This window comes from Seriola dumerili, unplaced genomic scaffold (assembly GCF_002260705.1).
Source record: "Seriola dumerili isolate Sdu_G_001 unplaced genomic scaffold, Sdu_1.0 BDQW01000138.1, whole genome shotgun sequence".
Lineage (NCBI taxonomy): Eukaryota > Metazoa > Chordata > Actinopteri > Carangiformes > Carangidae > Seriola > Seriola dumerili.
In genome coordinates, this window is record NW_019174393.1 from 203198 (window position 1) to 217548 (window position 14351).

The following is a 14351-nucleotide window of genomic DNA, read 5'->3' on the forward strand; positions in this document are numbered from 1 at the left end:
ATAGGTATATATTTTTTTAGGGCTGTTGTATTAGACTTTATCAGTTTTAGCAAGATGTTCCTAATAAATTGTCAACTGAGTGTACATTAATTTATTATCAGCTGTATGCACAGGCTGCAAAGAGCCTGACTGGAATGACATTACCTTTCATTACCAGCAGTGAGTGACCGTTTACGTGCTGACGTCAGTGTCTCAACGCCAGTCTCTGGAGTTTCTGTAATCGATAGAGTTTAAACTTCTGCTCCTCAATGTGTTTCCGAGCCCTCTCTGTCTAAATATAGAAGTGTGTACAAGACAGTTTTCTCAGTCACTTTACTCATTCACTTCTCATCAGTTTGTTTAAGCTTTAAACCAGCTGACAACATTAACACATACTAGCAAAACACAGTAAAATTAGCTTCTTCTACATTGAAAAAAATGCTGTTATGGCTAGCGCGCTAATCGCGGTTAGCTTTTCACTTTAACACACGTTAATGTAGCAGTATAAACATACATACATAATGACATTTGTTTATTCGTCTATTTTTAATCCGAAATAAACGACATGAACACAAATAACGTCACAAAAACAATAGAGTAAATGTTTTCTTACCTGATATTTTTGCAGGATATAAATTCACCTAACTTCTCTTAGGTGACTCATTCAGTTGATCAAAGTTAGCTCCTACATGTTGTTTACCTGTAAATGTCTTGTTCTGTGTTCAGTTGTTCTCAAAGACACTCAGAGGAGTCGGCGGTTCACTTTTTTTTCCTGTAAGTACATTTTGTTTTAAGCCTGTTTCTTTGCTAGCCAAAATTAGCATCCCTGTTAATATCACAGTTCAGGTTAAGATGCACCTTGCTAACCAAGCTAGCCAGCTAGTGCTAGCGTTAGCTGATAACTTAGCGATTGCTATGCTAACGGTACCTGGCCCCGCTGGGCTGATAACCTGTGTCAACCTGGGTTAGCCCGTGGAGGTGTTCAGTCAAAGCCCAATTAAAAAGTTGAATTTAATCGAGTTAATCTAACGACGTTTGGTTTGTGTTTCTCCACATGTGACCCAGTTTAAGTGATCTGCGTTAGTGTAATGCGCAGCGTTAATGTTTGGTTAATACATTGTCCATCAAGACTTTGTGATAGTTCAAGTTTAAGATAACGTGACGTTTACAGAATGTGTAGACAAATATTTGTCATATAGAAGATTGTTCATTTAATACTCAAACCAGTCCTCAACTGAAGCAGACATTCATGCACCTATCCTGACACTGATCGATATTTGTGATTAACTGTGACCACACGCATCTTAACTCAAGTGTTTGTTTTATTTTCATTTGAAAGGTTTCCAACACTGTGAAAACTGAGTGATCTGTGCCAACAGAGGAGGACCTCATGTACAGAGCAGCCCATTTGTTCTCATTCATCTGGTTGTGGAGAAGGGAGACTGCATGGACATCCTTAGTTCTCTAATGTGCTTGTGATGATGATGTAGATAGTAGAAAACCTCTCCAGTCTCATCTTCTCTCTGATGAAATGACAGCTACTAACTGCTGATGAGTTCAGTTTCTTACCTGCAACTTCATTTCTGCTGTTGTGACAGGTGATGGTAGCAACACTTTTAAGAACAGAATTATAAATATTAAACTGTGATTAAGTGATGGATCATCTCATAGCACCGTCACCACACCCACAGGTGAAAGTATTTACCAATTAACATCAGCATGTTTTTTGATCCTTCATTGTCAGTGTTGTCGGACAACATTTAAATATTTCTAGTATTTATGTTGTTGATTAAAGCTAACATAGAAATAGTCACACAATGCTGTACGTGTTACTATTGCGAAAATTCATACCAGATGTGCTCTGCGTGAACGACAATAACATCAGAACTTGAACATGAACTTTTACAAATTCAAGTCAGGTTCAGACAAACATGTACAGTGAGCATATATAATTAAAAATACAGAAATAATGATGTTCACTTTTCAGATAATTATACAATAATAAACATAATAATAATCTTTATTTACAGAGCACTTTTCAAAAACTACATTACAAAGTGCTTGACAAATAATAAATCTTAAAACAATAAATCAATAGATTTCAAAGAGATGAGAAACAGATGAAACAATTAAAACTGTTAAGTGTATAATAACCAATACAGAGTAATCTTAAAGGAAATAGAACAATTCAAGGGAATTTAAAACCAGAAAAAAAGCACACTCTACAAAGTAATTCTCATAAGCAATTTAAAAATTCATTTATTAAAAACAAAAAGGTCAAAGGGAGAATAATCTGTGCCCACAGTAATAAATGGGATGATGCAGCTCCATCCTCAGTGGATGAGAGAGTCCAGAACACTTTAATATCCATAGACTTTGACTTTATGGAGGTCACGGTCCAGACACTCTCTTCTCTTGCTGTAGTAATAAAATGTGTTGTCTCGACGTTGGAGCTTCTTCACGTAGCCAGTGTCTGGCCATTTGTCGATCTGAGACAGAAATACATCAATAAATCATCAATTATGGTACGTTCACATTTTGTTACAGCTCTTAATCTTGTCTTCAATGAGAGAAATAATATTAGAGTTAAAATCCAGAGTGTATAATCACATGTAATAAACTCAGATCCTCCACGCACATTCAGCTCTTTCCCCTTTTAATATTTATAGATTAATCTTGATAGTTTGACCTATAAGATGTAAGTAAAAATATCCCACGGCCCAAAGTGATATCTTTAAGTGGCTTGTCTTACAAACAGTCCAAAACTGAAAGTTATTCAGTTTACTATCATAGAGGTTGAAGAATATCAGTAAAAACTTTTAAAAAGTGATAATTCGACATTTTTGCATAAAAAAGTACTTAAATGATCAGTTGCCAAAATGGCTCAAAATTAATTGACACTTAACTTTAAGTCCCATTTATTTAGAAGCTTTAAGTGATATATGAACATGTAATGAATGGTTTGGAGCACACTAAAATGTAGTTATAAGCATATAAGAGTTTATTAATGTATTTGTTAACAGCTATAACTTTAACTGGAGGCTGCTAATGAATGAATAAATATTAAAACACAGTTAAAATATGTCTTCATGGGGGAATTATAGTGCTTATATCTGTCTACCATTACATTAGAGTGTGTTATAAAGACTTCATTAAATGTTAATATGCTGCTTATAAATGCTAAATAAGGGGACTTAAAGTAAAATGTAAGAAAATGTAACTTTATTGATCAACTAATCATTTAACTCCACTTATCAAATGCACAGAGGGAAGTCACTCCAATTGTTTATTTATGTATATCCTGCACAAAACTTTACAAAGTAAATTAAATACCAAAATTATCTATTTTCTGGTGTAAATCTGTGTCTTGTGTCTCACAATATTCTGACAAAATAACATAATTTCTTCTGGTGTTGTGTATGAACATGCACCAATACCAGCCTGTCATTAGCATGCGTGACACAAGTCAAATAATTCAGAGAACAATATTTACCAAAGCCCCTTGTTTGACTTGTATGTACTCCAGTTCATCTCTGTAGCCTGCCTGTTGGAATCTGAACAGGTTTTCCACCTCTGCAGTCCATTCTCTGGCTCTGCTCATGGACTTTGGCTTGGAGTTGTTATCAGTAGCACAGGACATGGCGTTGATGACGGTCAAGATGTCACAAATATACTTTGTCCTAATGTCAGTAGAGTGGTCTCTTGTAACTGAAAAGGCATGACAAGAATATGCTTTAATTAGGGTTTCAGGCTCACAGTAACAGGCTCATCTGTTACTTTAATATTTAACCTGGTAGGGTAAATATTCTGCTCCATTTTTGCTTTTCTTAAAAATCAGCAAAGACATATACTGGAACAATGCATAAAATGTTGAACATGATGAACATGTTTTGGCAAATAGAATAAATGGTTAATTGAAGAGCTTAATTAAAAACTAAATTTCCAGTACAACTGAGTGTGTGTCACAGGTTTTCAGTTATAAAAAGTGACATTTTACAAAACTAAACGTTGTTTGATGTGTTAAATGTAACACGAGCTGAAATATGGATACTAAAACATTGTAAAACGCGGAAAAAAACAAATCTTGTATGTTTCTATATTTATCTGTATGCAGTAATACTTCAAAATGTGACATTACTGAATCGAGTTTCGTGTGTATCGTGCTTCAGAGAGGAAAAGGGTTTACAGTTATAAAAAGTGATATTTTACCAAAAGAATAAGCGCTGTTTGATGTGTTAAATGTATGCCGAGCTGAAATATGAAACAGTACAAAAATGTAAAACGCTGCAAATTAACATAGGATATTGTTCTATGCTTATCTGTATGCAGTGATACTTTAAAATGCCACATTATTGAATGGGGTTTCGTCTGTGTGGTGCTTCACTGACGAAAACTACCCTCTGCTTTGTCTTCACGTCAGTTTAGAAGAACTCGCAGTCACATTTAATCACATTAAACCAATTTAACCTTTAATTTCTGAAAATAGCAGCATCAGAGAGTTTACTTACACACGGTTTTTTGTTTATTTAGTTGCTTCAAAAGACACTCCACACGGCAGCTGGCTAGCGGTGATTGTCAGCAGTTATACCCTATAGCTTCTTTGGTTGCCTAGTTACTGTGAACTCTCTTCTTCTACGTTGGAGGACGAGCTGACCATCAAAATTGGATATTTCGAGGCAGTAGTGAGGGTATTGTTGTGTTAATGCTTGAAAATTGAAAAGCATTTAAAACTCTGATTTGTTTTTATACACGCTAAATGTGAAATATTTAAAGAAAGGGGATTAGATATAGGTAAGAATACTAGAGAATGTATGGACAAAAGATGGCGGCAACGCCCGCCAAAAGAACCCAAACTGCAGTGAAGAAAAACGACGAAGAAGAAGCTCAATTCGGTGGGCGGGACAAAACAAACACCGGCAGTGATGGTAGCAAACAACACATCCCTCGTCAGAAACATCTCACGATTAAGACATCACCAAAAAGTTCGGGTCAAGGATGAGTTCATTTGCAGGTCGAATGAAGGAATATCCTACAGTTTCTTTGGACCGGTTCGACAGGGAGAACCTACATGCCCGGGCATACTTCCTCTCCCACTGCCACAAAGGTGAGCCAGGCAGCTAGCTAGCATCATCAGCAGGAGCGATGGTTGCTAGTTAAAAACGATCATATCTACGTTTTAATGTGTCCTCGCTGTGTATATAAGTCTTACTTCAGTGTTGTCACTGTCCACAGATCACATGAAGGGACTGAAAGGACCTCTGCTGAAGAGAAAGCTGCAGTTCAGGTGAACACAGCTTGTGTCTCTGTTTTAACTGACCCCCTTGAAAATTAAAAATGAACCGTAGCCTGCCAGATGATGCTGAAAGTTGTGGAAGCCCATTTCTGCCAGTAAAGGAAAATAAAGAAGGAAAGTTGTTTGTGATTAAAGAAGTGCTCATGGTATGTCAAAAACTGGACTTGGTAAATGATAATTTTGGATATAAAATGTCAAAGTTATGTGACTAAAAAGTCAACATCTTGTTAAAAAGTCAGCATTTGACTTACTAAGAATATTGTAATTTTAAAAAGTATAAATGATTGTATAAAAAGTCAAATTTTGACATAGACTCAGACAAAATTTTGGCAAAAAGTCAAAATTATGAAATAAAATTACAAATTTTGACATAGAGACAAAATTATGATACAAAGTCAAAATTAAGAGCATAAAAGTCAGCATTATGAGGTAAAATCAAATTCTGTTGTCTATATTTTGACATTTTAGCTCATAATTTGCATTTCGTAAGTCAAAATGTTGATTTTTATACTCATGAATGCGATCATCTAAGCATGTGTCAAAGTCACATCTTGTGGCCTTTATCATTGGGAGTTTGCTCACTTTTTATTGAGGAAAAAAAGATACAAAAACTTGCCTTCAGTGTCCAGTGAAGTACAGTCAATAAGTTCATACTGACTGTGTCTCAAATCCTTGACGTAAGCTCAGATGTGAACCAGAGAAGTTAACAGCTGTCATGTCCTACAGCTGCAGTGATTTAACAATAATGACAACAAGCTACAACAGAAAATGGAACATGTGTCCTGTCTTCTCTTTTGGTTGCAGTCGGACAGTCAGGCTGTACTGCTCCTTCGTGACCAAAGAGCTTCTGCTAAGTAATCCAAAGTACGCTTTCTGGGAGGAATACATGGTAAGTTCCCTCTATTACTGTCAAACCACACAGCTGATGAGTCCTGTAAACAAAACTCATCCTGTCGTACAGTTTCTGGTATTTTGAGGCGTCAGATGCTGTAGTGAAATTGGACTTTATGTCTCTTCTACAATGGGTTTCTGTCATTAACTGTCCTGATTAATAATCTGTTCAGGTTCCGTTGGAGCTGGAGAGCCCAACTCAGATCTCTCTGGTGGACGAAACATCAGGAGAGGTCAGAACTGATTATTTCCTTATTTTCTTTGGTCTAATAAAAGTTAGGGGTCGTCAGGTTTTTTTTTTTTCAAACCATCTTGTCTTTTGTTTTTCTGTGACAGAAAGAAGACATTGTGGTGACGTTGCTTCCTGCAGGTCACTGTCCCGGCTCTGTTATGTGAGTTAAAGCATTAAACACTCTGGTTTGCCAAGTGTCCTTTAACAAGAGTCTGATCCGGTTCTCATTTAGGACTCAGACAGTCCTGATTCAAAACTATTATGTTTATAAGCTAAAATTATTAATATATAAAAATAAAGCAAAGAAAAAAGAAAAAAGATACCATTAATCTATTATTGTGGAACATGACTTCACTTTTAGCTTGATCCAAACAATGGTTGGGAAAAGGACTGGGGTTGATTTTTTTTTTCTTCGTCAGAAAAGTAATATTGCAGGTTATAATGCTTCCATTTCCTGGTTTTGTTTTCTGAATAGTGAGATTTAAAAATTACTTACAGCAAGTCGCTTCTCCAAGTTTCTTCACGTTAGAGCTGTCACTTTTTCAAAAAGTCATATTTAAAGGATTTCAAATGAATTCATTCAGACACAACCCAAATAACGTAATGCACCTTCCGTCACCGTCACAGGTCGTTAAAGTTTGAATGTCTAATTTAGAAATTTGAAAAGCGACGTGTGTGTTTGTGTGTGCAGGTTCCTGTTTGAAGGTTCTCAGGGGAACGTGTTGTACACGGGAGACTTCAGGTTGGCTGCTGGAGACGCGTCCAGAATAGAACATCTCCACTCCGGCAGCAGGTCGGTGGCTGATGAACGTCCTCTCTGTTCTCCGTCTCAACAGCAGCAGAGGTCCTGGAGTAGACGGACACACAGTGGACGTGTAGGACGATTATAAAAAATCAGATTGTTGGATTTAAGTAAACGTATGTGTGTCTGTTCGGTCTTAAAGAGTATTACAACGTCTTAATCACCATTTTACAAGGTATTTTATTTATATTTTTAAGCTATTTTTTCAATTTGAAACAAAAAAGATTTTTATGCCAGATTGAGCCGGATGCTCCACGACACAGAGCATCTGGCCAATTTTCAAAATAACACCCGACCAGAAATCAGTCGGTCAGAGGAGTTTCTATTTTTAATGTAAATTTAACAACTAAAACGCAGCCACAAATCTTTGATCCATAACCTTTGGCTTATTCACTCAGTTCATTAGTTTAGTAACATATGTAAAAGTGAAAAGTTGGAGATTGTTTAAACCTGTCTTTAGTTCCTCTTTACCTGTTGTGTTACTAAATCTCTGTCTTTGCTTCTTCACAGCTCATACTTCACTCTGTTGCTTCATGTTTCACAGGGTTAAAGATATTCACAGTGTCTATCTGGACTCCACTTTCTATGACCCACGCTTCTATCAAATACCCACTAGAGTACGTTTAGTTTTTTTACATTTACATTTGGTCATTTGGCAGACGCTTTTATCCAAAGTTTAAAAATAAGATTTATTTTCTGTGGGATTCCTGGAATATCAAGAGTCTTTACAGGGAATTTTTACAGTTAACTTATCATTTCCAGTGATGGCAGCATATACACTCAGTTGCAGTTTATTAGGTACACTAAACTAAAACTAATGCAACAGTCGTGCAGTAAATCCTCTTTCATGAGAGTCGTTGATCATAACTACGTCCTTTATATCTTGTTTAACATCTAATGAGAAAATCAAGAGGGAAAACACTGTAGGTGATGGAGGTGTGTTCAGTCACTTTTCTGTGATTTTAACATGTATTTGTTGTTGGAACCATTTTCAATGTGCAATATATGTTCTTGAACACACTGTTCTAACATTGATGACTGTCAAAGATGTAATTTTTCGTGTGTGTGTGTGTGTGTGTAGGAGGTGTGTCTGAACGGCATCTCGGAGCTGATTGGAAACTGGATCAGTCAGAGTTCGTATCACGTCGTGTGGCTCAACTGTAAAGCTGCGTATGGATATGAATACCTGTTCACCAACCTGGGGGAGGAGTTCAACACACAGGTGACGTACGAGTCCCCGTCCAGCAGGATGAACATGACAGGAGAATGAATCTGCTCTTTGATCATTGAACTCATTGATCTGGATGGTATTTGAACCGATAAATGTACCGATGAACCAATGTAATATATCATCATAACTCTTATCTGAACAGACATTGACCCAGTGGGGCAATAGACACGTTTATGTACAGATGTATGTTATAAATCCACACAGTGTAAAAGCACAACTGAAGTCTAATACGTTCTGTCGTGTAACTTTTCCCACAGATCCATGTCAAGAATCTGGCGATGTTCAAGAAGATGCCGGAGATCCTGAGCTACGTGACGACCGACCGCAGGACTCAGATTCACGCCTGTCGACACCCGAAGGTCCCACTTCAGTCAGCTGTTCCTTCACGAAGCTCATTCATGACAAAGGATACCAATATCTGATCAATGATTTTCGTGTGTGTGTGTGTGTTTGTGTGTGTGTGTAGGATGAGGAGTATTTCCAAGGCAACCGGCTGCCGTGCGGCTGCTCGGCCGCTGACGGGACTCCTCTCCGTATCATCAGCATCAAACCGTCCACCATGTGGTTCGGAGAGAGAACCAAGAAAACCAACGTCATAATAAAGTGAGAGCAGATTCACCCCTGACATGTTCACATTAACGACACGTGACATTATTATACATCATTATCAGTCGCACTGAGCCGTGAATGTGTTCATGTTTTATCAGGACAGGAGCCAGTTCTTTCAGAGCCTGTTTCAGCTTCCACTCCTCCTACTCTGAGGTACTTTCTCTTTTTATTCTGATGTATTTAACCAGAATATTGTGGCTGTGGATGGACAAGAGTTTAATGAGGTTTTTATTAAAACTTCCACAAAGGACCGCTGTTTTCTTACCATCAGGAGTGTTCTTTAATGGCACTAAGAGGAAGAGGAAGCCACTGAAAGGCCATTTATTTTCCTATGAATCACTGATGTGACAGTGACTGACCCATAGACGACCTGACTGTCATGAAAACACAACGAGCAAACAGAATAAAATACATAGAAACTGTCACAGATTTGACAAAGTAATTGAAATATAATCGAAATCTCAATGTGGCTGAGTGCAACATCTAAGTCACAGGAGCTGCAGTTTTTTGATGAAGGTAAAATGTGTCACAACATATTATAAATAAAGTATTGTGGCGCTACAGAGACGCCTCTGTCTATAAATTATATTCTTCAGATGTAAAGCAACAAGATCAACAAAAACCACATCATCATTTTCAGATTTTTTCTCAAGTGAAATGCAAAAGTATCAAAATCATTCAGCCCTGTATGAAACGCAGCACAAGGTTTACTTAAGTTTTGTGTCTGTATGTGATAAATGTCTTCATCCTTTCATGGAGTCATTTCAAATACAGGACAGATTTTACCTGCTTCATTTATTTATGTTTGTATGTTTGATGTTTATTTACTCGCTGCGTCACAATCTGACTTCAAGTTATTTATCATTGTCGTGTTTTAATACATCGATGCCTGGAGGTGAATTCACCCGCAGCAGCTGAGTGACTGTGTCTCAGTGTCTTTGAGTCAGACTTAGAGCCGGGTTATACTGCTTTGAATGACGTGTTGGAAATGATCATAACAAGCAGATTTATTTGTTTTGTCACGATGCTCGTCTTTGTCTTAACTTTCAGCTCAGAGACTTCCTGTCGTATCTCCAACCAGTCAACATCTATCCCAGTGTCATCCCTTTGGGACGGACTCTGACTGAGGTCACACAGATGTGAGTGAAGTTTAACTTCAGTTTGTCTGTGATGTTAATTTAGTGTCAAAATATGTTTCAGTAACCGGAGTCACTTAATCCTACCACATGCTTTATAAATTCATTTTTGCTGGTGACGCTTAAAGCTCCAATTTTTCTTCTTCTGTGTTTTATTTGAAGTGTTGGTCCATGAGAAGATATATTTGTGGTTTTAAGAACCAAAAACCATCTCAGTGTAGTTTTACATCTCCTCTCTCAGGCTTCTCTCTGGAGCTCTAGTAACAACAGGTCGGTGAGCCAATCAGAGGAGAGGATCTAAGCCTTTCAAGGCTCAGTTTCTGAATACAGGCTGTGTGCATTTCTCTGTGGACTGAGGCTTTGATACTTTCACAGTATTAATATAGAAGCTAGAGCTGATCTATAATCACACTACACATGGACACAGACCTTTAGACTGGAGGAGCTTTAACACTGCTGCTGTCAAAGTGTGTGTGTGTGTGTGTGTGTGTGTGTGTGTGTGTGTGTGTGTGTGTGTGTGTGTGTGTGTGTGTGTGTGTGTGTGTGTGTGTGTGTGTGTGTGTGTGTGTGTTTGATCAGGTTGAAGCTGATGTGCAGGAACCAGTCGGATCAAGCAAGGTTCGTTTACAAACCTCTGGGAGTCCTCAAACGCAGCAGGGTGGAGCGGCCTACATTCGGTGACACCAACACACACACACACACACACACACACACACACACACACACACACAACTCTGACAGGTGTTCTCCACAACAGCATTTGTAACCGCCTTTGTAGCCGTGACACTTGTTTACAGGTCACCATATGGTAGATGAAATATAAAGGGCACGCTTCACAGAAATATGATGAACGTTTGTTCAACACACTGTTTACGCCACTTCACACATCAGGGTCGGATTAAGAGTGAAGTGTAACTGCTTTCAAACTGACTGAAATGAGTTCAAACCTCCAGTGATGACTCACTGATGAGTCACTTTTCTAAACGTCCTGCAGGTGATTTTATTCTAGTTGTATTTTGTTCCTTCAGCATCAGATCTTGTGACTTCATACATCAAAAAACATGAAACTAAACTGAACTGAAGTGGTAAAAAAATATAAATGTGATGATAAAATGTCAGATTAGAAGTAATTTACACTGGAAACATGAACTATAAATTATTTCTGAGGTACAATATTCGACTTTTCATCAGATCGATGTCAACGCTGTAAATAAACAAACCACAAACACTTACTTCAGCATATTTATTTTAAATATTTAACTACAACTGAAACATTTAGTTGATTAATCGATCGACAGAAAATAAATTGACAACTATTCTGATGATTAATTGCTGCATTTTTCTTTGAGTAAAAACTCAAACTCTTCTCTCAGATTCTCAAACATGAGAATTTGCTGCTTTTCTGTTTTATAACAGAGTAAATTGAAGATCTTTGGGTTTTGCAGACGTCGTCATGATGGGAAATTATAATTATTATTAATTATATTTTTTTTCTTACACTTTAAAAGATCATTATTCAATTGAAGAAAATAATTGATGATGAAAATACGTCAGCTGCAGCTTTATATTTTAAATGTCTTTTGTTTTTTTCTGTGTTCAGATTCAGGGAGTGACGACGACCTGTTTGACGGACTGGACCTGGCACCAGTGAGGAAGAAGATGGGCCTGAACCAGGAAGTGAAACAAGGTGATGATCATTTTTTATAATATTTTTATAATAATTTATCATTAGTAGTGATGGATTCACAGATAATTATCACAAAAAATCAGTATCTCCTCAGAACTTTACTGGTTCAGTCTCAATGTTTTTTAGCTCAGTGTCTGTTTTTGTCCTTGTTTACTTCGATTATTTACTAAACTGTAAATTTCTTCATTTGTTAATTTTAGAGAAAACTGAGAGTCCTCAGAGAACAGCGCCCCCTGTGTCTGTGGACGGGTCTTTTCCTGTCACCGACGCTCAGTCTGTTTCACGCAACTACGTCGACTGCACCGAGTCCAACGGTGAAGAGGAAGATGATGAGGAGGAAGATGAGGAGGAGGAAGAGGAGCAGGAGGGAAAGGAGGACGCAAAACCAACAGAGGAGGAGGAGGTGAAAGAAGGAGAGAGGGATAAAGAGCAAGAGGAGGAAAGAAAAGAGAAATCTAACAATCCAAAGTGGGAGGATTTCTTCACTGCTGAAATGTTGACTGACAGCCAGAACAGCCAATCACAGTCCTGCTGCTCTAACATGACCACCTCCCCCTCCAGGATGACGGATTCCCAGACGCCCGATCTGTTCAGTGACGAAGAAGAAACCCCCGACCACAATGAAGACTTTAGCCTGACGCTGTCTGCCTCTCTGTCCAATCACTCCTCCCAGAACATGGACTCGTGTTTACCCGACACCGTGATCCTCCAACCAGGGCAGGGGGGGCGGGACCAAGGAGACGCGAGGCCCAGCACCTCGTCTCAGAAGACGGACACTGACGGTCTGATCCTCCCATCAGAGCTGTCGGAGCTGTCGGAGTCTCAGGCGTCGTCCGACTTTGACATCCCCTGCACGCCGGAGTCAAAGGCGCCGCGATCCGATGAACTGTCGCACCTGTACAGGAAGTTGGCATCAGGAGAGGAAGTGGTCATCAGGAAAGGAAGTCAGGGCTTTGCATGATTGAGACGAAGCTTTAGGTCACTGTCAATCGAGTACGACAGATTATCGGCCACATGAGAAAAAGAAACAAATCAGAAATTACAAGAATAAAGTCGTAAAGTATGAAAATTAAAAATTAAAAACTTTGAGATATTCCTAAAAACATAATTTTTAGGAATATTACGTCATCCAATCAAACGAGTGAAAGGACAGTGGCAGCTGCTTTTTGTCTGTCTAACAATAGAATAGACTCAGTTTCTTCACAATCTTTTCACTGTCCTGATGGTGGTGATGATGACGATGATGATGATGATGAGCCAAAAGATGAAGTATTTTCTTATTTGGGAAACCTCTGCTAAAGTAGACCTTCACAGGATGCTCCATGTTCCTCATTTTAAATATTTCCACTGAAATTAAAACGTTGTTCTCATGATATTACGACTTTTTTCTCACAAAATTACAACTTTTTTCTTGTAACATTACGACTTTTTCCTTGTCATAATATTACAAGAACAAAGTCGTAATTTTACAATAATTTTGAGAATTTTGAGAATTTTTTTTCCCTCAACGTGGCCCTAATACTCCGTTGTAATCCGATGCTGTGGATAAATGGTAAGAATGAATTCAAACAGAGAAACCATGTATTCACTCTGAGCATTTATGATTAATTGGTTTGTTCTAATTAAACAGAAGGAGGCCAAAAGTCACAGCTGCACCGGTTTGAACAGAAAGTCATGGACCTGCCTTTAACATTATATATTTAGTGTTTGTGACTCCACTGTCACCTCACTGACTCGCTGTCAGGTGCTGTTTATATTTGTGATAAACACATGAGCTTCTATAGCTCCTCACGAGTGAGACATTCCTCCTCAGTCTAACCTCCAAACCACACAGACCTCAGTATGTTAAACACACACACACACACACACACTCATTCCAATGCACTTTACATTTACTTGTGCTCTCTATGCATGACTACACCTGTACTGCAGATCACAGCTGACTTTTCCTCCTCGTTGACAGTTTGTGGGTTTTTTCTGTGAACATTGAACTGACGTTGGGTCGATGAACTTTTGTCCAAATTGAATATTTATGTTCAACTGAATAGCAGATGGTTTCATTGTTGAAAGTTTAGATCAATAACTAGTTTCATTTTATGATCATGTTTGGAGCTGCAATGATTAACTGCAAATTAAAACTTTTGATTTTTAATTTCAGTTGTTAATTGTGAAATATTTGCCATCTTATTAAATATGAGGATGAAATGCATATCTTTGTAACACACGACAGTGAAATGAAAGTATTTGATTCTGAACAAAAGGTGTGTGTGTGTGTGTGTGTGTGTGTGCGTGTGGGTGTGTGTATAAGTATGTTTATGTATGGATGTCTGTAAATAAGTATTTATGTATGTGTTTGCAAAAGTATCTGTCTGTATGTGTGTGTGTGAGTATGTATTTGCATAAATATGTAGAGTAAGTCATAAAAAGGACATAGTATAGTAAGGCATGAAAAGAACGACAGTATGAAGGCATAAAATGTCGTTAAAAAAAA

At 37.9% G+C, this 14351-nt stretch overlaps 2 protein-coding genes across 2 annotated transcripts; one reads left to right on the forward strand and one right to left on the reverse strand.

Moving 5' to 3' along the window:
- Positions 1-2102: 2102 nt before the first annotated feature.
- On the reverse strand, positions 2103-4567 carry meig1 (meiosis/spermiogenesis associated 1). The gene is made up of 3 exons (XM_022749701.1): positions 4488-4567; positions 3473-3687; positions 2103-2468 (listed from the first exon to the last, which is right to left on the reverse strand). The coding sequence occupies exons 2-3, from the start codon at positions 3617-3619 to the stop codon at positions 2340-2342; spliced, it is 276 nt and encodes a 91-aa protein (XP_022605422.1). The 5' UTR covers positions 3620-3687; positions 4488-4567; the 3' UTR covers positions 2103-2339.
- A 348-nt stretch (positions 4568-4915) lies between these two features.
- On the forward strand, positions 4916-13064 carry LOC111224843 (protein artemis-like). Its single transcript, XM_022749522.1, has 15 exons — positions 4916-5083; positions 5212-5263; positions 6077-6161; positions 6337-6396; positions 6500-6555; positions 7087-7188; positions 7742-7814; positions 8279-8419; positions 8686-8787; positions 8895-9031; positions 9136-9190; positions 10088-10176; positions 10753-10850; positions 11774-11860; positions 12061-13064. The coding sequence occupies exons 1-15, from the start codon at positions 4975-4977 to the stop codon at positions 12819-12821; spliced, it is 2007 nt and encodes a 668-aa protein (XP_022605243.1). The 5' UTR covers positions 4916-4974; the 3' UTR covers positions 12822-13064.
- Positions 13065-14351: the final 1287 nt, after the last annotated feature.